Below are 24019 nucleotides of genomic sequence, written 5' to 3' on the forward strand. Positions count from 1 at the left end.
CTGTATGCACCCAACAAGCTGGGTGCTCCTGCTTCAAAGCAGACGATTGCTCGTTGGATTTGTAGTACAATTCAGCTTGCACATTCCGTGGCAGGATTGCCACAGCCAAAATCAGTAAAAGCCCATTCCACAAGAAAAGTGGGCTCATCTTGGGCGGCTGCCCGAGGGGTCTCGGCTTTACAACTTTGCCGAGCAGCTACTTGGTCAGGGGCAAACACGTTTGCTAAATTCTACAAATTTGATACCCTGGCTGAGGAGGACCTGGAGTTCTCTCATTCGGTGCTGCAGAGTCATCCGCACTCTCCCGCCCGTTTGGGAGCTTTGGTATAATCCCCATGGTCCTTACGGAGTCCCAGCATCCACTTAGGACGTTAGAGAAAATAAGATTTTACTTACCGATAAATCTATTTCTCGTAGTCCGTAGTGGATGCTGGGCGCCCATCCCTAGTGCGGATTGTCTGCAATACTTGTATATAGTTATTGTTACAAAAAATTGGGGTTATTATTGTTGAGCCATCCTTTCAGAGGCTCCTTTAAATTTATCATACTGTTAACTGGGTTCAGATCACGAGTTGTACGGTGTGATTGGTGTGGCTGGTATGAGTCTTACCCGGGATTCAATATCCTTCCTTATTATGTACGCTCGTCCGGGCACAGTATCCTAACTGGCTTGGAGGAGGGTCATAGGGGGAGGAGCCAGTGCACACCACCTGATATCTCAAGCTTTTATTTTGTGCCCTGTCTCCTGCGGAGCCGCTATTCCCCATGGTCCTTACGGAGTCCCAGCATCCACTACGGACTACGAGAAATAGATTTATCGGTAAGTAAAATCTTATTATAAACTGCATATTGGAACACATTATCACACGTTGAGTATAGAAAATGGCATTTAAAATGGTTACTTTAAGGGAAAACACAACAGCTGGAATTTTTAAACAAATGTTTATCTAGAATATAGATGTGTCTGTGTTCAAACATCATGTTGAGGTAGAGACGCTGCATAACCGCTTTGTCAAGCCTTAATTCCTTCTGTCAAATGCTATCTTGGCTTTAATTGCCTCTTTAATTACAGGCGACCTTTGATTTGACCCACAAGCTAATGACTTCTGGGCTTTATAAAGGTTTCAGGAGGTGTTAGTTTTTTCTTTAAATTTTTTTCTAGATAGATAGCTAGATATTTTTTGTTTTTTTAAGCAAAATCTTTTCTGACTTACTATCCCACCGAAATTAACAGACATTTGACGTCTCTTTAGCAATCAATACATCTAATAAAAGGCACTGTAGGGGGGCATTGATGAAAGAAGTAGAATTAATAATAATTACATTTTATTCATATAGATAGCTGCACTTGTTTCATCCATTTAGTTAATGTATGTTTATTTAATTTTCATAAACATACTTGTCATTCACTTTTTGGCAGACCTTTCTAATTTTCTTCTGCATGCTTTCATCAAGTTTAAAAATGTATTTATGTGTAGACAATGTAAAAGATGGAAGGGAAATAGCCTGCTGTGTCTTTTTGCTTGTAAGTCTCAGAAAGTATACTTTAAAAGCACTTGGCTAGCAAACACAAAATAGAAGTGTAAAATCAACAAATTGTTAATCCTTCATAGCTAAGTGTGTTCTCCCCTGCTTCCTGCATTTTCTATTATGGCTATAATTACTAGATTGGCCTGGTTGCCAGAGTCTTACTCTTTATTTTACATGAAGGTTGCTTTTGTGGCTTTTAAGTTTTCCAGATTTCAGAATTATTAATGCACTTGTTTTACTTGCTCACCAGTCATCATCCTCATTATTGACAATGTAGTTAACACTTACAGAGCTGGCTACTGAGTTTATGGCATGTTTAAAACTTGTATGTATATCATTCATCAGTGGTGGTGATGTGTGCAACATGTAGTTCATTCTCTGCTCTTTGATTGGACGGAGGGGCGCCATTGTCTTCTGGAAAGTCTGACCAGTCCACCCATTTTAATGCAGCCTAATGCTGGGTTTTGGTATCTTTAGCTATTGATTATGGACCCAGATAATCTCTCTTTTATTATGCAGTATATGCTAATCTTTTCAGCTCTTTTGTTCACCTTTTTACAAATTAGAACAACATTGGTATTCTGTAAGTGACCAGATCTTGTTTTATGTTCTAGTTATTATTATTATTATTATTATTATTATTATTATTTGTACATTTTATTTATAAAGCGCCACAACTGTTTTGCAGCACCATACAAAAGACAGTACAGGGAGACAAAACTGAGCATTACAGTAAATAAATAACAGAAATAGAGTACAGGTAACAAAGAGCACCACAATTCTCAAGACCTAATACAGCTAAGATGTAAGTAGTGAGGGAGTGATCATCGTACTACTAGGGGCTGGTAGCCATAGATGGAGATGAGCCTTTACCAGCAGGAGAAAAAGCGGATAAAGATGGTCGCTGAGTGAGAAGAGGGCTTAGATAACTAGAGGAAAGAGGGCCCTGCTCTGAAGAGCTAACAATCTAGTGGGAAGGGCGACAGACAGATGCATGAGGTGCAAGCAAGCGGGAGGTAGCCTGATGGCAGTATGTAAGCAAAGCTGAGATGTTCAAGGCATGAGGCAGGGGGATGGAGGAGTGGCCTCTGGACTAGGTTATGCGTCGAGAGGGTATGCTTTGATTAATAGGTGGGTTTTTAGTGCCCGTTTGAAGCTTTGCAAGGTTGGGGCGAGTCTCTAATGGAGTGGGAAAGTGCGTTCCACTGAAGGGGTGCAGCACGGGCATAGTCTTGAAATCGAGCACGGGAAGCAGTGACCAGGGCAATGGAGAGGCGACGGTTATTGGACGACCTTAGGGGGCGGGAGGGAGTATGAAGGGAAAGGAGGTTGGAGATGTAGGGAGCAGTGGAATTAGAGATGGCCTTGTATGTGAGGGTGAGGAGTTTGAAGAGGATTTTGTAGGGGAATGGGAGCCAGTGTAGATTTCGTCGAAGGGGAGTGGCAGATGTGGAGCGGCGGGAGAGGAAGATAAGCCTAGCTGCGGAGCTCAGGACAGATTAGAGGGAAGCAAGATGGGAGCAAGCGAGGCCAGTGAGGAGAACATTGCAGTAGGCGAGTTGTTAGATAACCAGTGAGTGGATGATAAGTTTAGTTGCACTCTGGGAGAGAAATGGCCTGATGCGAGCAATGTTGCGTAGCTGGAACCGACAGGATTGTGCCAGAGCTTGGATGTGGGTTGCAAAGGAGAGGGAGGAGTCAAGAGTCACGCCCAAGCAGCGGAGTTGGGAAACGGGGCAGATGGTGATGTTGTCAACAGTGATAGAGATATTGGTAGGGGGTGTTGCTCTGGATGGGGGAAAGATGATGAGTTCAGTTTTGTCCATGTTAAGCTTCAGAGAGCGCTCAGACATCCAGGAGGAGATAGCAGAGAGGCAGCTGGAAACCTGAGAGAGGACAGAGGGGGACAGACCAGGAGAGGAGAGGTAGAATTGTGTGTCATCAGCATAGAGGTGGTATTGAAGGCCAAAGGAGTTAATGAGCGCACCCAGGGAAGACGTATACAGGGAGAACAGAAGGGGGCCAAGGACAGAACCCTGAGGGACACCAACAGAAAGGATTGAAGGGTGTGAGGTGGTGCCGGAGACAGACACAGAGAAGGAGCGGTTAGTGAGGTAAGAAGAAAACCAGTCAAGGACAGTGCTAGAGGGGCCAGCGTTTTGGAGAGTGCGGAGGAGGAGAGGATTTTCCACAGTGTCAAAGGCAGCAGAGAGGTGCAGAAGGATGGGCAGGGAGAAGTGGCCCCTGGATTTGGCCGAAAGCAGATCATTGGTGACTTTTACATGGGCAGTCTCAGTGGAGTGGGCGAAAGCCAGATTGTAGTGGATCGAGGATGGAGTTGTCAGAGAGGTAGCTTGTGAGACGGTGGTAGACCAGTCGCTCAAGTAGTTTTGAGGCGAAAGGGAGAAGAGAGTTAGTGGGTGATGAAGGGTCGAGGTTGGGTTTTTTGAGAATAGGTGAGACAAGAGCAAGTTTGAATTGTGAGGGGAAGATGCTGGTAGAGAGCGATAGGTTAAAGAGGTGAGCAAGGTGGGAGCAGGCAGTGGGGGAGCGGAGAAGATGGGAGGGTGGGAGGGAAGAGGGGGACCAGGAGGCAGGTGGAGGGGGGGGATAAGATGAGGGAGTGGACTTCCTTGTCTGAAGTGGGATGGAAGGAGGACAGGGTGGGATAGATGGAGGGGAGGGATGATGGGGGCAGCAGAGGGGTGACGGGGGGAGATGTTGTGACGGATATCCTCAATTTTGGAGATGAAGAAGGAGGCAAAGTCAGTGGCAGTGAGGGAAGATGGGAGGGGAGGAGAAGGGGGGCGAAGGAGAGTGTTGAAAGTTTCAAAGAGACGGCGTGGACAGGATGACTGAGAAGAGATGAGTACTTGGAAAAAGGATTGCTTGGCGAGGGAAAGAGCAGAGCTGTAGGAGGAGAGAATAAACTTGAAATGGAGGAAGTCCGGCAGAGAGTGAGATTTCCTCCAGGAGTGTTCAGCGGAGCGTGAGCATTTTTGTAAGAAGCGTTGTTTTATTCTGCTAATCTCTGGGATGCTTTATATTTAAATCTTGGCAATGTAGTATCCGTGAGATCCTTTATACATCATTGCCAAGCTGGGGGTCCAACTATGAGATCCAATTTAACCTCTCTATGCTTTGTGCTGAACGCACCAGTAACCTGAAATGCAAGTCACCTTCTATAAAAATGCCATTGGTAATATTCCAAAATATACTTGGAAATGCTACAATAATTTGCAACAATTTGAGATATTTGGATTTCTTTTTACTCATTCTGTGCAGCTTTGTTAATTCCTCTTCCCCCATTGAACACACACACACACACACACACACACACACACTGTGTGACTTGTTGCTATTTGTTCATTGTGTGAATTATATATATTCGGCTCATACCCCCGCTTCCCCCTTCACTGTATGGCTTTGCTGACCCTTTGTGGCACCTTGTAAATAAATGATTATTATAATAGCAAAAATCGTTTCCTGTCCTCTGACATTCTCATTTCGGCTGTATTTATAACCTCTGTCCCATCTTACTGAATCTTGTCTAGTGTACACACACCATGGTATTTTGGCCTTTGATCAATAAGAGTTTGATGTGTGACCTTTGCACTTGTTTCCTGTATCTTCTCTCTTTTCATGTCTTTATGGACAATATAGATGTTAGTAATGAGCATTTTTCTTATTTCATTCCCATAAAAGTTTGCATTGCATTCCAAGTTCATTATTTTATAATCATTTGTCAGAAGAAAAATACAGTAATTGGATTTCTGCGTTACCAGGGCATTGTCATTTATTAACCACTTTTGCCTATGTAAAGTGTCCTATTAAAGCTTTCCATTGATATTGCATTTTCTTATCAGATGTGACTGTCAGTTGTGGTCTCCTTGCTGTAGGAGTAGCTGCTTAGCGATGGGGCTGGTCCAAGATTTTGTCACACTCATTGTTTTTTAAACCATCATTAGTTATTTATTATTCGTGCAGTGCTCTGACTTTCATCCACATGTTACACTGGCGATACACTGAATGTTAATCTGTCCAATCCTGGTGATTTGCGACTGTTTGAGTGATTTTCGTTCAGTGTATGTACATGAACAATAAACATGGAAGGTTGAAAAAAAAAGGTTGTGTTCATTGGTTTAGATTGTGAAATCTGTTTAATCATTCAGACTGTCATCCTGGTACTTTAATACGGTATTCTTAACATTGTGATTAATCGTTCAGTGTATGTAGGCACTGCAAAATTGTTAGACTGTTTTGTCCTCAAAATGTTTCAGTCTATGGCCAACTTAGTTCTGGCTTCATATAGTATAACTAAAGAGAGAGAAGGTATTCCTTGCTAGGGCACACTCAGAGACAAATATACTAATATTAACTTAAAGTCAGCGCCCCACCAGGGGAGATGACCAATAGTAAATTAAAATATAACTTTTATTGGTATACGTTAAAGCTTACGAAATATGTGCAAGTGATAAATAATAATTGATAATGAAAAATAAAATTAAAATAAAAAATGATATAATAAAGTGTACTAAATATCTGTGATATTAAAAAGCTAAACCACTGTAAATGTTTCTAGTGTCTAATATTTATTCTTCCAAAAAAGTGTGTATCACTTATTTCTGTGGTTCCATCAGATGCTGCTACAGTTATTACAATACTGTAGCAACTTGAAAGAAGAATGTGTTTGTATCAATTTACTATAATGACCATTTCTTTATGCCTGCCTCTCCTCACATAGTGGCATGGAGTATATGCAGTATCTAAATGTCATTAAGGCATAACACACATCCATCTCCTAACATAGTATTATATACCACAATTACCTATTTGAATTGTTTAATAAATGTTCGAGGATACACACACAGAAAGTAATAAATAATTAAATAAACTGCTGCATTCAATCAGTCAATATTGAATAGTGAGACTACACTTTTTATACAAAGTAGTCCTTTGTATTTCTAGTATTGAACATCCCCATCGATATTAATAATTGGGTGTTGGAAATCCAAAATCCATTATATATTATCAGATAATTATATAGGGGACATATGAAGAATAAACCAAAGGATTCACTTTCCTTTGGGCTAAACTGTCTAGTGCAGGTGTATTTCAAAGTAGCTGAGATAACACATATAATATCTGGTCTATATTAGAAATATATTCAAACAGCGGGCATCGACAATCTCACTAGGCACAGCGGATATTTAACCTGCACCCACGTTTTTGAGAATGAGCTGAATTAGTGTGCCCTGACAGTGATGATCTAATGATGAAGCGGCATAAACCAGCATCCACTGTCTCTAATATATAGTATGCAATATACCCTGACGCCTGATGTTGAACTAATTACAGCCGGCGTCTCCCAACACTGACAGTTTTAATATAGATATAAAATATCCCCTAGTAGCTTGATCTTATAACTTACAGCCGGCATTTCCCGGCTGTCACTGTGAGAAATATATAAAGATGGGTTGTATATTTGTTAACAATAATCCGGCTGACCGCGGCCGGCGTCTCCCGGCTCTCGCGGTCAGAACAGATATGCCCGGACTGTGTTGTGTTCAACAGGCGCAGTTCACAACCATACGGATCCTGTTCTCAGGTATCAATTAGAGGTGTAAAGGCACCTAAAGTACAGCCGCTCGTAGTGTAGCCGTGCTGCTAACAAGCACGTCCCACACACGGCAGCTGACGCTAATAGTCTCACTATAAAGATAGAGCAGCGGTTTCACATATATCATGCACACATACACATTTTATCAATACTGAGGCCTTAAATGCCCATAAAAACAGTGGTTAGGCTAACAGAAGGACGGACACATTTAAAACGTGAAGCGTCCGTCCTTCTGTTAGCCTAACCACTGTTTTTATGGGCATTTAAGGCCTCAGTATTGATAAAATGTGTATGTGTGCATGATATATGTGAAACCGCTGCTCTATCTTTATAGTGAGACTATTAGCGTCAGCTGCCGTGTGTGGGACGTGCTTGCTAGCAGCACGGCTACACTACGAGCGGCTGTACTTTAGGTGCCTTTACACCTCTAATTGATACCTGAGAACAGGATCCGTATGGTTGTGAACTGCGCCTATTGAACACAACACAGTCCGTGCATATCTGTTCTGACCGCGAGAGCCGGGAGACGCCGGCCGCGGTCAGCCGGATTATTGTTAACAAATATACAACCCATCTTTATATATTTCTCACAGTGACAGCCGGGAAATTCCGGCTGTAAGTTATAAGATCAAGCTACTAGGGGATATTTTATATCTATATTAAAACTGTCAGTGCTGGGAGACGCCGGCTGTAATTAGTTCAACATCAGGCGTCAGGGTATATTGCATACTATATATTAGAGACAGTGGATGCTGGTTTATGCCGCTTCATCATTAGATCATCACTGTCAGGGCACACTAATTCAGCTCATTCTCAAAAACGTGGGTGCAGGTTAAATATCCGCTGTGCCTAGTGAGATTGTCGATGCCCGCTGTTTGAATATATTTCTAATATAGACCAGATATTATATGTGTTATCTCAGCTACTTTGAAATACACCTGCACTAGACCGTTTAGCCCAAAGGAAAGTGAATCCTTTGGTTTATTCTTCATATGTCCCCTATATAATTATCTAATAATATATAATGGATTTTGGATTTCCAGCACCCAATTATTAATATCGATGGGGATGTTCAATACTAGAAATACAAAGGACTACTTTGTATAAAAAGTGTAGTCTCACTATTCAATATTGACTGATTGAATGCAGCAGTTTATTTAATTATTTATTACTTTCTGTGTGTGTATCCTCGAACATTTATTAAACAATTCAAATAGGTAATTGTGGTATATAATACTATGTTAGGAGATGGATGTGTGTTATGCCTTAATGACATTTAGATACTGCATATACTCCATGCCACTATGTGAGGAGAGGCAGGCATAAAGAAATGGTCATTATAGTAAATTGATACAAACACATTCTTCTTTCAGGTTGCTACAGTATTGTAATAACTGTAGCAGCATCTGATGGAACCACAGAAATAAGTGATACACACTTTTTTGGAAGAATAATTATTAGACACTAGACACATTTACAGTGGTTTAGCTTTTTAATATCACAGATATTTAGTACACTTTATTATATAATATTTTATTTTATTTGTCATCATTTATTTTTCACTTGCACATATTTCGTAAGCTTTAACGTATACCAATAAAAGTTATATTTTAATTTACTATTGGTCATCTCCCCTGGTGGGGCGTTGACTTTAAGTTAATATTAGTATATTTGTCTCTGAGTGTGCCCCAGCAAGGAATACCTTCTCTCTCTTTAGTTATACTATATGCTGAATTTTATTCCAGGAGCACCCCCAGGTGATAATATTGTGATATCCACTTAATGATAAGCGGGGAAAGAACAAATACGCAGAATTGATTTGTAAATTTAGTTTGTCTGTGCGACAACTCCTCTTCTTCTTTAGTTCTGGCTTCATACATTTCATCTGACATGCATAGTATGATTCTGTCAATTTGCCATTTGGTGACCCCCCCCCCCCCCCCAAAAAAAAAGTAGTTTTAGTAATTTCGGTATTTTTCTGTGAGAAACACAACATCTTTCCTTAACTCCTTTGTTGCTAAGAACAGTGGAACCGATCCTAAGTACTAGAGCAAATCAAATAGGGAATGACACTTGCCTAAAAGTCTGCCCCCCTCCCTTTAGAGCTGCTGTCATTTGGACCTAGGAGTGGCAGTTCTTGATGATGTCATCTTGCCAGGAATACAATGATGTCATTAAGCTCCACCCTTTCCAGGCAAAACACTGCATACACGTGGCAAGCTTTGAAATAGAGGAGAAAGTATTAAAAGAACTCTCTCTCTCTACCATCCTGGTAGCCATAGACTCAGCGATACCTTCGTTTGATGCCAGTCTAGGATGGCAACACTTTCTATATAAGGACCTAAGGTGCATGTGGTACAAACTTTCTTCCAAAATGCATCATGTTAAGACTGTCCTAACTTACTTTGTAATATTGTACTGAAAGCTTTTTTTAACGTACAACTCTATCTGGTGAATATTATATGCTTTGTCAGGGTCTTCTGTTTCTATGTACTAGTAACAGTGTTTTTGACTTCAGCAGGGAATGGAAATTGCCCTATATAATGTCATTTGTGACTGCTGTTTACCACCGCTGGACATACTGTAGCTCAGACTCCTCCTACTCATGCTACTTCACATTTTCTCTGTGCTGCTGTGACTCACCAAGATTTTTTTCCTGTGTATTTTGTTCTAGTAGGCATAAGATATCAGTGCAGTGTTGCATTACCCCCCCCCCCCCCCCCCAAAAAAAATATTTTTGCCGTAGATTTAATGTAATGCCTCTGTACTGTTTTGTTCCTAGATGGTGTGTCTAGAGCTGGCTCTGCTCTCTTCAATGAGATGAGGAACGCAGTGTTTGGAAAGGTGGCTCAGAGCTCCATCAGGAGGATTGCAAAAAATGTTTTCTTACATCTACACAACCTGGACTTGGGCTTCCACCTAAGCAGACAGACAGGAGCTCTGTCCAAAGCCATTGATCGTGGGACAAGAGGCATCAGCTTTGTGCTAAGTGCTCTCGTGTTTAATTTGGGACCCACAATGTTCGAGGTGCTCCTTGTTAGCAGCATCTTGGTACGTTCAGTTTCAGATTTGTTAGATCTCTTTCCTGTTTGGATTTTTTTCCATACTTGTAAATGGTTCAGTAAATAAAAAGCTAATTGCATTAAGTTGCATGTAAAACTGTATAGTTGAAATAATAATAGACAACAATAGAAGAGTTTTGGGAATAAAAATGTGTTTATTTTCCAGCTTTATACTGACCATTAATATAAGCACATTTTCCAACCCGTTGTTGTGACAAGTAGAGAGTAGGTTACAGTCCCTTTTCTTTGAATGAAAAATAACCATATTTAGTACAGTACATATACCATACACAGTTATTATATTGTGTTATTGACCATTCCTACTGTTTGTTTTGTCACCAAGTTGCCAAAACTAAAATGAAAAAAAAAAAAAAACAGTAACACTTCTTCAATCCATTGACACTTCAAACATCCAAGATGCTTTGTGGTACCACCAATGCAGCAACCAAGACACTTACTTACCAGTTATTCTAGTGCCAAAGAACGAAGAATATTTCAGAACAAATGGATCAAATCTGAATTGCCCAGCGTTTCTTACAGGATCCTCATTATGCACTCTTTATGACTTGCTGCTAGGAGTGTATGGGGCCTACAGTATTTACTAAGCCTTGAAGAGAGATAAAGTACCAGCCAATCAGCTCCTAACTGCCATGATACAGACTGTGTTTGAAAAGATGGCAGGAGCTGGTTGGCTGGTACTTTATCGCTATCCACTTTATCTCTCTCCAATGCTTAGTAAATAGACCCCTGTCTTGCATATGGGTTTCTGTATCAAGCAGTAAAAAGAGTGAAGTGGACCAGTGGAGAAGTTGCCCATAGCGATCAATCAACTCTAAAGAAGTACTGATAAAGCACATTCTATGAAATAATAAGTAGATGCTCATTGGTTGTTACGGGCAGCTTCTCCACTGGTCTCGTTTTCATCTCGTTGTTAGATCTAAGGACCAGAGGTGCAATTAGGGGTGTGCAGGCCGCACCTAGGTGTCACCCTTCCTGGGGGTGACACCAAAATGATGGTTTCTCCTCAGTGACTGGGATTGGGGTGCAGCACTGTGACATTATCGTAGCGTATCTGTCTCCTTTCACTGAGAAGGAGTTAGCAGTGCAGCCAGTGTCTCTGAAGGCAGCCCAGCAAGCCCACAGTTGATCGTCAACTTGGAGCACTCTGTGTGCAACCTTGCATGTCACCATGTCCTGTAGGTAGAGGTCTGAGTTGGTGTCACATCGGAGCCAAGGGTCTCTATGGTTGTAGTTAGGGAGGCCTGTTCTCAACATGTCCAGATGCAATTTTGTGGCGCAGACTACACATTAAGAAACTACCATCATTCTTTTGTTGAGCTCTGCATTAGCTGCAGAAAAAAATAAAAACTTTCCAAAAGTGAAGACATTTCATATTACCAAAAACTTAGTTCTGACAACAAATGCAAAGGCCTAGGTTGGGTGTGCACACCTCATGCAAGAATTGAACAAGTTAGTCCATAAAAGGGGTTAGGTTGCCGACAGCAGCATCCCGATACCCCAGTAAAGTATTTTCTCTAACGTCCTAGTGGATGCTGGGGACTCCGTAAGGACCATGGGGAATAGACTGGCTCCGCAGGAGACATGGGCACTTTAAGAAAGAATTTGGATTCTGGTGTGCTCTGGCTCCTCCCTCTATGTCCCTCCTCCAGACCTCAGTTTGAATCTGTGCCCGGACGAGCTGGGTGCTGTTCAGTGAGCTCTCCTGAGCTTGCTGTAAGAAAGTATTTTGTTAGGTTTTTTTATTTTCAGGGAGCTCTGCTGGCAACAGACTCCCTGCATCGTGGGACTGAGGGGAGAGAAGCAGCCCTACTCTCTGCAGATAGGTCCTGCTTCTTAGGCTACTGAACACCATTAGCTCCAGAGGGATCGTACACAGGATCTCACCCTCGTCGTCCGATCCCGGAGCCGCGCCGCCGTCCCCCTCGCAGAGCCGGAAGACAGAAGCCGGGTGAGCATAAGAAGCAAGAAGACTTCGAAATCGGCGGCAGAAGACTCCAGTCTTCACTGTGGTAGCGCACAGCACTGCAGCTGTGCGCCATTGCTCCCACATACACCCACATACTCACTGTAAGGGTGCAGGGCGCAGGGGGGGGCGCCCTGGGCAGCAATTAGGACCTCTTGGCAAAAGTTGGACATATATACAGTTGGGCACTGTATATATGTATGAGCCCCCGCCATAATATTGTACAGAAATGCGGGACAGAAGCCCGCCGCTGAGGGGGCGGGGCTTCTTCCTCAGCACTCACCAGTGCCATTTTTTCTCCACAGCTCCGCTGAGAGGAAGCTCCCCAGGCTCTCTCCTGCAGATACACAGTAGAAGAGGGTAAAAAAGAGGGGAGGGCACATAATTAGGCGCAAAAATCATTATTACAGCGGCTACTTGGTTAACACTAAGGTACTGTGTGATTCCTGGGTTATATAGCGCTGGGGTGTGTGCTGGCATACTCTCTCTCTGTCTCTCCAAAGGGCCCTGTGGGGGAGCTGTCTTCAAAAAGAGCATTCCCTGTGTGTGTGGTGTGTCGGTACGCTTGTGTCGACATGTTTGACGAGGAAGGCTATGTGGAAACAGAGCGGGAGCAAATGAATGTGGTGTCTCCGCCGACGGCGCCGACACCTGATTGGATGGATATGTGCAAGGTTTTAAATGATAATGTTAATTCCTTGCATAAAAGGTTGAATAAAGCTGAAACCTTAGGACAGTCAGGGTCTCAGCCCATGCCTGATCCTATGTCGCAGAGGCCATCAGTGTCTCAGAAGCGCCCACTATCCCAAATTGTTGACACAGATACCGACATGGATTCTGACTCCAGTGTCGATTACTATGATGCAAAGGTACAGCCTAAATTGGCTAAATCCATCTGTTATATGATTATAGCAATTAAGGATGTGTTGCACATCACAGAGGAAACCCCAGTCCCTGACAAGAGGGTTCATATGTATGGGGAAAAAAGGCAGGTGGTGACCTTTCCCCCTTCACACGAGCTAAATGAGTTATGTGAAAAGGCTTGGGAATCTCCAGATAAAAAACTGCAGATTTCCAAACGGATGCTTATGGCGTATCCTTTCCCGCCAACGGACAGGTTACGCTGGGAATCCTCCCCTAGGGTGGACAAAGCTTTAACACGCTTATCCAAGAGGGTAGCCCTGCCGTCACAGGATACGGCCACCCTAAAAGATGCTGCGGATAGAAAGCAAGAGGGTACCCTGAAGTCCATTTATACACATTCAGGTACCTTACTAAGGCCGGCAATTGCGTCGGCCTGGGTGTGTAGTGCGGTAGCAACATGGACGGATACCTTATCTGAGGAACTTGATACCATAGACAAGGATACTATATTAATGACCCTGGGGCATATAAAAGACGCTGTCCTATATATGAGAGATGCTCAAAGAGACATTAGCCTACTGGGCTCTGGAATAAATGCAATGTCGATTTCTGCCAGAAGGGTCCTGTGGACTCGGCAATGGACAGGTGATGCCGACTCAAAAAGGCATATGGAGGTTTTACCTTACAAGGGTGAGGAATTGTTTGGGGAGGGTCTCTCGGACCTGGTCTCCACAGCTACTGCTGGAAAGTCAAATTTTTTGCCATATGTTCCCTCACAACCTAAGAAAGCACCGTATTACCAAATGCAGTCCTTTCGATCACAAAAAGGCAAGAAAGTCCGAGGTGCGTCCTTTCTTGCCAGAGGCAGGGGCAGAGGAAGGAAGCTGCACAACGCAGCTAGTTCCCAGGAACAGAAGTCCTCCCCGGCTTCCACTAAATCCACCGCATGACGCTGGGGCTCCACAGGCGGAGCTAGGCCCGGGGGCGCGTCTCCGAAATTTCAGCCACAAGTGGGTTCACTCCCAGGTGGATCCCTGGGCGATAGAGATTGTGTCTCAGGGATACAAGCTGGAATTCGAAGAGATGCCCCCTCACCGATACCTCAAATCGGCCCTGCCAGCTTCCCCCTTAGAGTGGGAAATAGTGCTAGCTGCAATTCACAAATTGTATCTTCAGCAGGTGGTGGTCAAGGTTCCCCTCCTTCAACAAGGAAAGGGTTATTATTCGACCATGTTTGTGGTACCGAAACCGGACGGTTCGGTCAGACCCATATTGAATTTAAAATCCCTGAACATATACCTGAAAAGGTTCAAGTTCAAGATGGAATCGCTCAGAGCGGTCATCGCAAGCCTGGAAGGGGGGGATTTTATGGTGTCTCTGGACATAAAGGATGCATACCTTCATGTCCCCATTTATCCACCTCATCAGGCGTACCTCAGATTTGTGGTACAGGATTGTCATTACCAATTTCAGACGTTGCCGTTTGGTCTCTCCACGGCACCGAGAATATTTACCAAGGTAATGGTGGAAATGATGGTACTCCTGCAGAAGCAAGGGGTCACAATTATCCCATACTTGGACGATCTCCTCATAAAGGCGAGGTCCAGAGAGCAGTTGCTGATCAGCGTAGCACGCTCTCGGGAAGTGTTACAACAGCACGGCTGGATTCTAAATATTCCAAAGTCGCAGTTGATTCCTACGACTCGTCTGCCTTTCCTGGGCATGATTCTGGACACAGACCGGAAGAGGGTTTATCTCCCGATGGAGAAGGCTCAGGAGCTCATGACACTGGTCAGAGACCTATTAAAACCAAAAACAGGTGTCGGTGCATCACTGCACGCGAGTCCTCGGAAAGATGGTGGCATCATACGAGGCCATTCCCTTCGGCAGGTTCCATGCGAGGAGCTTTCAATGGGATCTGTTGGACAAGTGGTCCGGATCACATCTTCACATGCATCGGTTGACCACTCTATCCCCCAGGGCCAGGGTGTCTCTCCTGTGGTGGCTGCATCTTGCTCACCTTCTCGAAGGTCGCAGATTCGGCATTCAGGACTGGGTCCTGGTGACAATGGATGCAAGCCTCCGAGGGTGGGGGGCAGTCACACAGGGAAGAAATTTCCAAGGGCTGTGGTCAAGTCAGGAGACTTGCCTTCACATCAACATCCTGGAACTAAGGGCCATATACAACGCCTTACGTCAAGCGGAGTCCCTGCTTCTCGACCAACCGGTTCTGATTCAGTCAGACAACATCACCGCAGTGGCTCATGTAAACCGCCAAGGCGGCACAAGGAGCAGGGTGGCGATGGTAGAAGCCACCAGAATTCTTCGCTGGGCGGAGAATCACGTAAGCGCACTGTCAGCAGTGTTCATTCCGGGAGTGGACAACTGGGAAGCAGACTTCCTCAGCAGGCACGACCTCCACCCGGGAGAGTGGGGACTTCATCAAGAAGTCTTCACGCAGATTGCAAGTCGGTGGGAACTGCCACAGGTGGACATGATGGCATCCCGCCTCAACAAAAAGCTACAGAGAAATTGCGCCAGGTCAAGAGACCCTCAGGCGATAGCTGTGATCGCACTGGTGACTCCGTGGGTGTTCCAGTCGGTCTATGTATTTCCTCCTCTTCCTCTCATACCCAGGGTGCTGAGAATCATAAGAAGAAGAGGAGTGAGAACAATACTCATTGTTCCGGATTGGCCAAGAAGGACTTGGTATCCAGATCTGCAAGAGATGCTCACAGAGGACCCGTGGCCTCTGCCTCTAAGACAGGACTTGTTGCAATAGGGGCCCTGTCTGTTCCAAGACTTACCGCGGCTGCGTTTGACGGCATGGCGGTTGAACGCCGGATCCTAGCAGAAAAAGGCATTCCGGATGAAGTTATTCCTACGCTGATAAAGGCTAGGAAGGATGTGACGGCTCAACATTATCACTGTATATGGCGAAAATATGTGGCTTGGTGTGAGGCCAGGAATGCCCCTACGGAGGAATTCCAGCTGGGCCGTTTCCTTCACTTCCTACAGTCGGGAGTGACTTTGGGCCTTAAATTGGGTTCCATTAATGTTCAGATTTCGGCCTTATCCATTTTCTTTCAAAAAGAACTGGCTTCTCTGCCTGAAGTTCAGACGTTTGTAAAGGGAGTGCTGCATATTCATCCCCCTTTTGTGCCATCAGTGGCACCTTGAGTTTCCTGAAATCACACTGGTTTGAACCACTCAAAACGGTGGAATTGAAATATCTCACGTGGAAGGTGGTCATGCTATTAGCCTTGGCTTCGGCTAGGCGTGTGTCAGAATTGGCGGCTTTGTCACATAAAAGCCCTTATCTGGTTTTCCATGTGGATAGAGCAGAATTGCGGACCCGCCCACAATTTCTGCCGAAAGTGGTTTCATCCTTTAATATAAACCAACCTATTGTGGTGCCTGTGGCTACTACTGACTTGGAGGATTCCGAGTCACTGGATGTGGTCAGGGCTTTGAAGGTTTATGTAGCGAGAACGGCTAAGGTCAGGAAAACAGAATCTTTGTTTATCCTGTATGCTTCCAACAAGCTTGGGGCGCCTGCTTCAAAGCAAACTATTGCTCGCTGGATCTGTAACACGATTCAGCAGGCTCATTCTGCGGCTGGGTTGCCGCTGCCTAAATCAGTTAAGGCCCATTCCACAAGGAAGGTGGGCTCTTCTTGGGCGGCTGCCCGAGGGGTCTCGGCATTACAGCTTTGCCGAGCGGCTACTTGGTCAGGTTCAAACACCTTTGCAAAGTTCTACAAGTTTGATACCCTGGCTGAGGAGGACCTTGTGTTTGCTCATTCGGTGCTGCAGAGTCATCCGCACTCTCCCGCCCGTTTTGGGAGCTTTGGTATAATCCCCATGGTCCTTACGGAGTCCCCAGCATCCACTAGGACGTTAGAGAAAATAAGATTTTACTTACCGGTAAATCTATTTCTCGTAGTCCGTAGTGGATGCTGGGCGCCCGTCCCAAGTGCGGACTTCTTCTGCAATGCTTGTATATAGTTATTGCTTAAATAAGGGTTATGTTATAGTTGCATCAGGGTTGATCTGATGCTCTGTTGTTGTTCATACTGTTAACTGGGTAAAGTTATCACAAGTTATACTGTGTGATTGGTGTGGCTGGTATGAGTCTTACCCTGGATTCCCAAAATCCTTTCCTTGTACTGTCAGCTCTTCCGGGCACAGTTTCTCTAACTGAGGTCTGGAGGAGGGACATAGAGGGAGGAGCCAGAGCACACCAGAATCCAAATTCTTTCTTAAAGTGCCCATGTCTCCTGCGGAGCCCGTCTATTCCCCATGGTCCTTACGGAGTCCCCAGCATCCACTACGGACTACGAGAAATAGATTTACCGGTAAGTAAAATCTTATTTTATATCTAATCCAACCCTCCTGCAGCCTAACCCTAACCGTCCCCTCCCGCAGCCTAACCCTAACCGTCCCCTCCCGCAGCCTAACCGTCCCCTCCCGCAGCCTATCCATAGCCTTTCCCCCGCAATCTAACTCAACACCACCACCACTACCACCTCCGCAGCCTAATTGTAACTCTTCTCCTAGTGCCTAAACCTAACTCCTGTTCTTACCTTCGTAATCCATAGGGATTCTGACCATCAACATCCCATTGTCCGTATTCTGTCAGAATCCCGACTGCCGAGATTCTGAACGCATCCCCATAAAAGGATGTTTTATGCACTACATTCTGAAGGAGGTGACTACAAAATATGCTTTTGAAGGCTTTCATTTTATGTATGAAAGGCAAACCTGTATATATATATATATAGCAATATTCACTTATTAAGCAATTTCTCCACACGCCTAATGCGCAATAACCCATAGATTCCAGGTTAAGAGTTGGAATCTATGGGTTGCCCTGTGCTGTAAACCCCATAGAGTGCATTTGACACCAATTTTTCTTTGCAGCTCCTGAGACTGTGAGGAAAAACATTCCAATAATTGCACCCTCTAGGGCAGTCCTGGCCAACCTGTGGCTCTCCAGCTGTTGTGAAACTACAAGTCCCGGTATGCTCGGTCACAGCTTTGCTATTAGGGAATGCTAAAACTGCTGGGATGTGTAGTTTCAGCTGGAGAACCACAGGTTTGCCAGGCCTGCTCTAGGGCCTTATTGCACGTGGTTGCGGAACTGATTGGGTAGCTCAGGGTAGGGTTTTAGCTGTGTGGTAAACCGTAATGCTAGGCTGCCCAAGCCACTCTCACATTATAGCATCACAAACTAGCTTTAATTGTTGAGCGTACTGATTCATGAAAGCAGGTGGCACTTAATGTAAAACTGCACTATCATGTCTGCCTTCTACATAGCAATAATTAGGAGATGTGTACTTCTCTGTGCAGTTGGTCATTGAACTCTTTTGTCTTTTAGTATTACAAATGTGGAGCCCAGTTTGCACTGGTAACACTGGGAACACTTGGAACGTATACAGCATTCACCGTTGGAATCACACAGTGGAGGTAATGGGACTACACAGGTACTGTGGAATCCTTCTAAGTTTGTGAATGAGCTGTAAAGAGGCATCCCCCCTCCTCCCCTTCTGTTTCCCTAGCCCACTGTACATACCACTCCTACATCAGAGTGTGTCAGCTGAGGATGTAATAGAGCCTGATTTATTTGGTCTTTGGGTAGAATTCAGTTGTTATTCATGCTAGCAGCCACTAGATGGCGCCTGACTGAACAATTCAATTGTTCCTCCATTTGAGTGCAAACAGCCACCACTGCTGACATTTCTGCTTGCAGTCCCCCAAGCTGGCGAGCAGACATGAGCAAAAAGTGACCTGTTTGGGCACCCAAACAGCACTTTTTAAATTGCGCCCAGCTCTTTGGTTTTACATGACTAAACCCGGCATGACTGGGCGCGATCAGTGGAAAATAAAAAAATAATAATTCAATTGCACCCCGCAATCTAACGTCCCTTTTGACGGGACATCAAGTTTGCAAAACAATTGAATTCCCCCCTCTGTGTTTGACATTGTGACAGTTTCCACTAAGCCTCTTTAGCATTCATCACAGCCAACAGACAATAAATCTTTTTTTAACTTCAGATTAATTATTATTTTGTTTTTCCTAGGACAAAATATAGAGTAGAAATGAACAAAGCTGACAATGATGCTGGGAATGCTGCAATAGACTCATTGCTGAATTATGAAACTGTTAAGGTAAGATTAACGTTCACGGTGTTCATGCAAAACGAAAATGGCAGCATCCGTTAGCCAGGCTTATACTTTCCCGCCGTAGACCTTCCTCTCTTTATTGCTTTTCAGCCTCTGGAGAACGGATAACCTATTTATAAGTGGGGTTTATATTGAATTGTTTGTTCTCCTCTGAATCTTCAGCATGTGGGCATGAATCATTTTGTGTAGAGATCATAAGTTCTGTATATGTTTGTATTTATTAAGATGAGTGTAGCTGTCTTTCTTAGCGAGTTAAATATCTGTTATCAGCTCCAATAGATCAGTGGCCATAATATCACTAACAATTGGAGCATAATATTTTGGCTCACAGGAAGCACTAACATTTGTTTCATAATATATTTATGTTTTATTCATCAAGAAGAGTTTTACTACACAGTCACTTACTGTATAGATCAGGGGTGGGGAACCTTTTTTTTTAACAAGGGGCATTTGGATATTTATAAAATCCTTTGGGGGCCATACAAAAATGATCAACTTAAAAATGAGTCTGCCCCAAGTCAGTAGTTATGCCCCAAGTCAGTAGTTATGCCCCAAGTCAGTAGTTATGCCCCCAGTCAGTTGTTATGCCCCAGTACATATGCCCCCAGTCAGTTGTTATGCCCCATTAGATATGCCCCCAGTCAGTTGTTATGCCCCATTAGATATGCCCCAGTCAGTTGTTATGCCCCCTAGTAGCGCCGCTTACACACACACATTAAAAGAAAAAAAAATACTCACCAGCCCCACTCCTTCTTTCGGACCGCTGCCCTTCGCCTGGCTGCCCGCTCCTCAGAACTATGGGAGAGCAGTCATGACGTCTCTCCCATAGCGCTACACAGCCGCACACATACAACAGTGCCAGAGCCGGAAGCTGGAGCTCAGGAGTGAGCTCCTGCCTCCGGCTGCTGCTGAGGGGAAGGAGCAGGGAGCCTGCTGGTAACAAAATCTCAGCAGGCGCCCGGCATCTCCCTCGGTTAGGTAAGCCTGGCCGGGCCGGATCAAGTGGCTTTGCGGACCTTATACGGCCCGCGGGCTTGAGGTTCCCCACCCCTGGTATAGATGATCATTTGGTATTATTATTGACACTGATCACAGAAAACATCCCTATTTCTGATTGTGTTAGGCCACACACCTCCTCCTGTCCCCTCCAGTATCATTGGTGAAGCCACCATGTTGAGTAGGTGTATTCCCACTCTCACTCCCTGCAGAGTAATCCTGCCGCACATATATAGGTCACAAGAATGCGCCAAGGAGTATGGGAGGGATACAGACCAGGCACTATATCTGGTCCATCCTGTGTGTTCCAGATAATAAGCACTCGCTATTCTCCGAAAATGTTTAAGCACTTTTATATCTTTCTGACTTTTTTACACCTGTACCTAATCAGGGAGTCTAGAGGGTATATTTACTAAAGTACTGGTTTATAGAAGTGGCGATATTGCCAATGACTACCAATTAGATTCTACTTATTTTTTAGCACCCTCTCGAAGATAATAGCTTTAATCTAATTGGTAGCTATGGGCAACATCTCCACTTCTATAAATCCGCACCTTAGTAAATATACCCTTTGGTGTTTCAGGTACTGCTTTATATTGTAACCTTTTCTTATGGGAGGGTTTTTATTGGGTTTTTTTTATTTTTTTTATTTGCAGTACTTCAACAATGAAAAGTATGAATCTGAAAAATATGATGGCTATTTAAAGCGATATGAAAACGCCTCTCTAAAAACTATCTCAACACTAGCATTGCTAAATTTTGGACAAAGTGTGATATTCAGTGTGGGCCTGACATCCATCATGGTGCTAGCAAGCAAAGGAATCGTAGCAGGTTGGTGGAGGACGGTATTTGGGATATTTCATTAGGTGGGGGTGTTGGGGTGCTATTTATCAAATATTTAATACCATTAACTTCCTTCTGATGGCCTACTGTATGTAAACCAGTGTTGTCACTGTGGAGGGTTGTATTTTCCTGACTTACATGGAGTTTACAGCATGTGTGTGTACAGATGTGTCCTCATACAGCTTTGCTGCAGTCACACCACACAGCCCCTCTCAGCACAGTCTCCTGGTGCATCCTAGTTGCAACGTGTTGCGAATGAGACACCGTATAGCTAAAAAAAAATACAAAACACGCACGCCAGGCATCTCCCACTACTGCATAGCGTATTGAGGCAGGATGTACAGTTGGAGGACACATATGTCTATTAGTAAAGTATCAAACCCAAGCACACTTACTGATGCCATCTTTTCTACATATCAGTAGAACACAATTTCTCCACAATTGACCTAAAAAACACAAAACGATGTAGAGAGATTTAGTGCTTCACGCTTTGTTGAAATAGGGTTATATAATGTTTTGCTTATGATGTAAGTTCATGTCCAGTGACTCTTATCCATTAACCCAGAGGAAGGTAGGAATCGGCAGTATTATTATTCTGATCCGTTTCAGTTATGCCGTATATCAGTGATGGGGAACCTTTGTCACTCCAGATGTTGTTGAACTACACATCCCAGCATTCACGTCTACAGTTTTGCTATTTGGCCATGCCTAAACTGTAGTAGGGCATGCTGGAATGTGTAGTTCAACAACAGCTGGAGTGCCAAAGGTTCCCCATCACTGCCGTATACAAAGAAAATCACGCAGACACAGTCTCTGATACTGAACGTACTCTGTGCAAGATTTACACATTTCAAGATAAACGAATATCTCAAATGTTGCTGCACGACATCACTTGATGCTGACTTATTGATCTGGATACTTGCATCAGGCAAGGAGGGCGTTTGGCTTTTATTGTGATGTTGAATACGGAGGTACATTTGTGAGGGTTTCACCGTTTCAAGATACTCATTTTAATAAAAGACAATACATTGTGGTACTTCTTTATTGTCTTTATGATTGATACTAACAACGATATGAGGAAAACGCATCAAGAAGTAAGGGTCTAGCGGTATCCCTCAAGCAACAGTTGATATATTGAATGCTATCTTATAAATCTGGTGAATAAATGAGCAATCCAGGTCAAGAAGTCAGGATTGAATAATGTCCTTTAAAGCACCCTTCTATATATTGAAGGCTGGCTTAAAATCTGGAAAACATGACTGGAATATCACAGACTGTTTATGATTTATTTATTTTTTGTAAAATTAAACAATTTCCTCTGTTCTGTCTGTTTTTTAAGTGGTGTAACTGAGACCGATCAGAGTAATACCACGGCTGATTTCTACTTTCCTCTGTGTAGCGATATTCGGGTAGATGGAAGGAATAATAAGATTCCACAAACGCACATTAGAACTATAAAATTCCATATCCGTCTTTCAACAAAGTGTGAAGCACTAATCTTCCTACAGTACATCTTCTTTTGATTTTTGATGCAATATGAAACTTTCTTTCTTCATATGAACAATCACTTTAACGTTCAAAGCTTCACAGTCCTATAATAGAAATGCAGTTATACAGATGTGTCCTCATACATCTCTGCTGCAGTCACGCCAAACAGCCCCTCTTGGCACGCCAGGTCACGTAGAACCTTATAGCATTGGGTGTCTTTTTGGCTTCTTGTTTTTTCAACAGAACGTCTTAGTCACAATACAATGCGATAAGGACGCACAAGGAGACTGTGCTGATTAATTTGATGTATGACACTTGTGTATTTGTGTGCGACTGAGTCTCTGAATCTGTGCACGAAGTGCTACAATGTAGCAGCCACAGCTTATTTCCAATGCAAGTTCTGTTCTGCTCCTTATACAGACTCAGTCAAACACAATATACATGTTGTATATCAAATTAATCAGCTTAGTCTCCTCGTGCATCCTAGTCACATTGAGTTGCAACTTAGACACAGTTTTGGCCAAAAAAGATGCCCGACGTTAGCAGAGTTGTACAGAACCTGTCAGCTCACTCATGACAGGCATCTCACGCTGCATGGTGTATTGAGGCTGGATGTATGAGGAGGCATCTGTAGTACTTTGAGGTTAGCACACCGGCAGGTGGAGGACAGCATGCAGCACACAGGTTCATCCTGCATGGTTGTACATAACAGTAATTGGAGACAACTGATACTGTTATTTTCAGAGTTACATCTGTCACGCTTCCTGCAAGCCGATCCTTCAGATACGCCAATCTGTGTATCGCCACTTGTGACACTGCTTGGCTTACATCAGTGCGTGTGATTAAACAACACGGCAACTGCCACCAGCAAGAGGAATTTAGCGTCTAAGGTAGTATTTGCTTCTACCTGTCACACAGTTATTCATACGTAAAAAAAAAAAGGTAGTCGTAGGCCACTCAGTCTTGGGTTTGAAAACACAGACAGCCAGATCTAAAATTAAGATAAATTTAATTTAAGTAAAAACTTCATAGCTTATGTTACAGAAAAGAATCGCCACAAAGATATTAGACAAAAGTCACAGGTAGTAATTTACAATTTCCGATAAAATAGAAATAGGAATACAGACAGCTTCACCTAAAGTTGGGCTGTCGGATTGAGGCCTATTCTTGATGCTCGGGTGCACTTTATAAAACCAAGTCTTTCTGACCTGTTTGCCTCACGATAAAATGATACAAGATAGTCTGCGTTTCTAACTCTTATGTCCACTACAACCCCTTCTCAGCCCCTTCCCGTTGGAAGAATTTTTAACCTGCTCCATGCTGGATACAAGGACATTGGAATATCAGACTGTCTTAGGGTATAGGATAAAGGCCCGTATTCACAGGCAGATGTGGGGAGAGATGTGTGCTGAGCGAACCGCTCAGCACACATCTCTCCCACCGCACA

General features: G+C 43.8%; 1 protein-coding gene across 2 annotated transcripts in view; it reads left to right on the forward strand.

Annotated features, from left to right (window-relative positions):
• ABCB7 (ATP binding cassette subfamily B member 7) overlaps nt 1-24019 on the forward strand; it is a 432229-nt gene that overhangs the window by 357680 nt on the left and 50530 nt on the right. For both annotated transcript variants that reach the window (XM_063937177.1, XM_063937178.1), the window contains exons 6-9: nt 9933-10201; nt 18440-18528; nt 19143-19230; nt 20898-21072. In XM_063937177.1, coding sequence (XP_063793247.1) covers nt 9933-10201; nt 18440-18528; nt 19143-19230; nt 20898-21072 — 621 coding nt within the window. The remainder of the gene's footprint in view (nt 1-9932; nt 10202-18439; nt 18529-19142; nt 19231-20897; nt 21073-24019) is intronic.

This window comes from Pseudophryne corroboree, chromosome 8 (genome assembly GCF_028390025.1).
Source record: "Pseudophryne corroboree isolate aPseCor3 chromosome 8, aPseCor3.hap2, whole genome shotgun sequence".
Lineage (NCBI taxonomy): Eukaryota > Metazoa > Chordata > Amphibia > Anura > Myobatrachidae > Pseudophryne > Pseudophryne corroboree.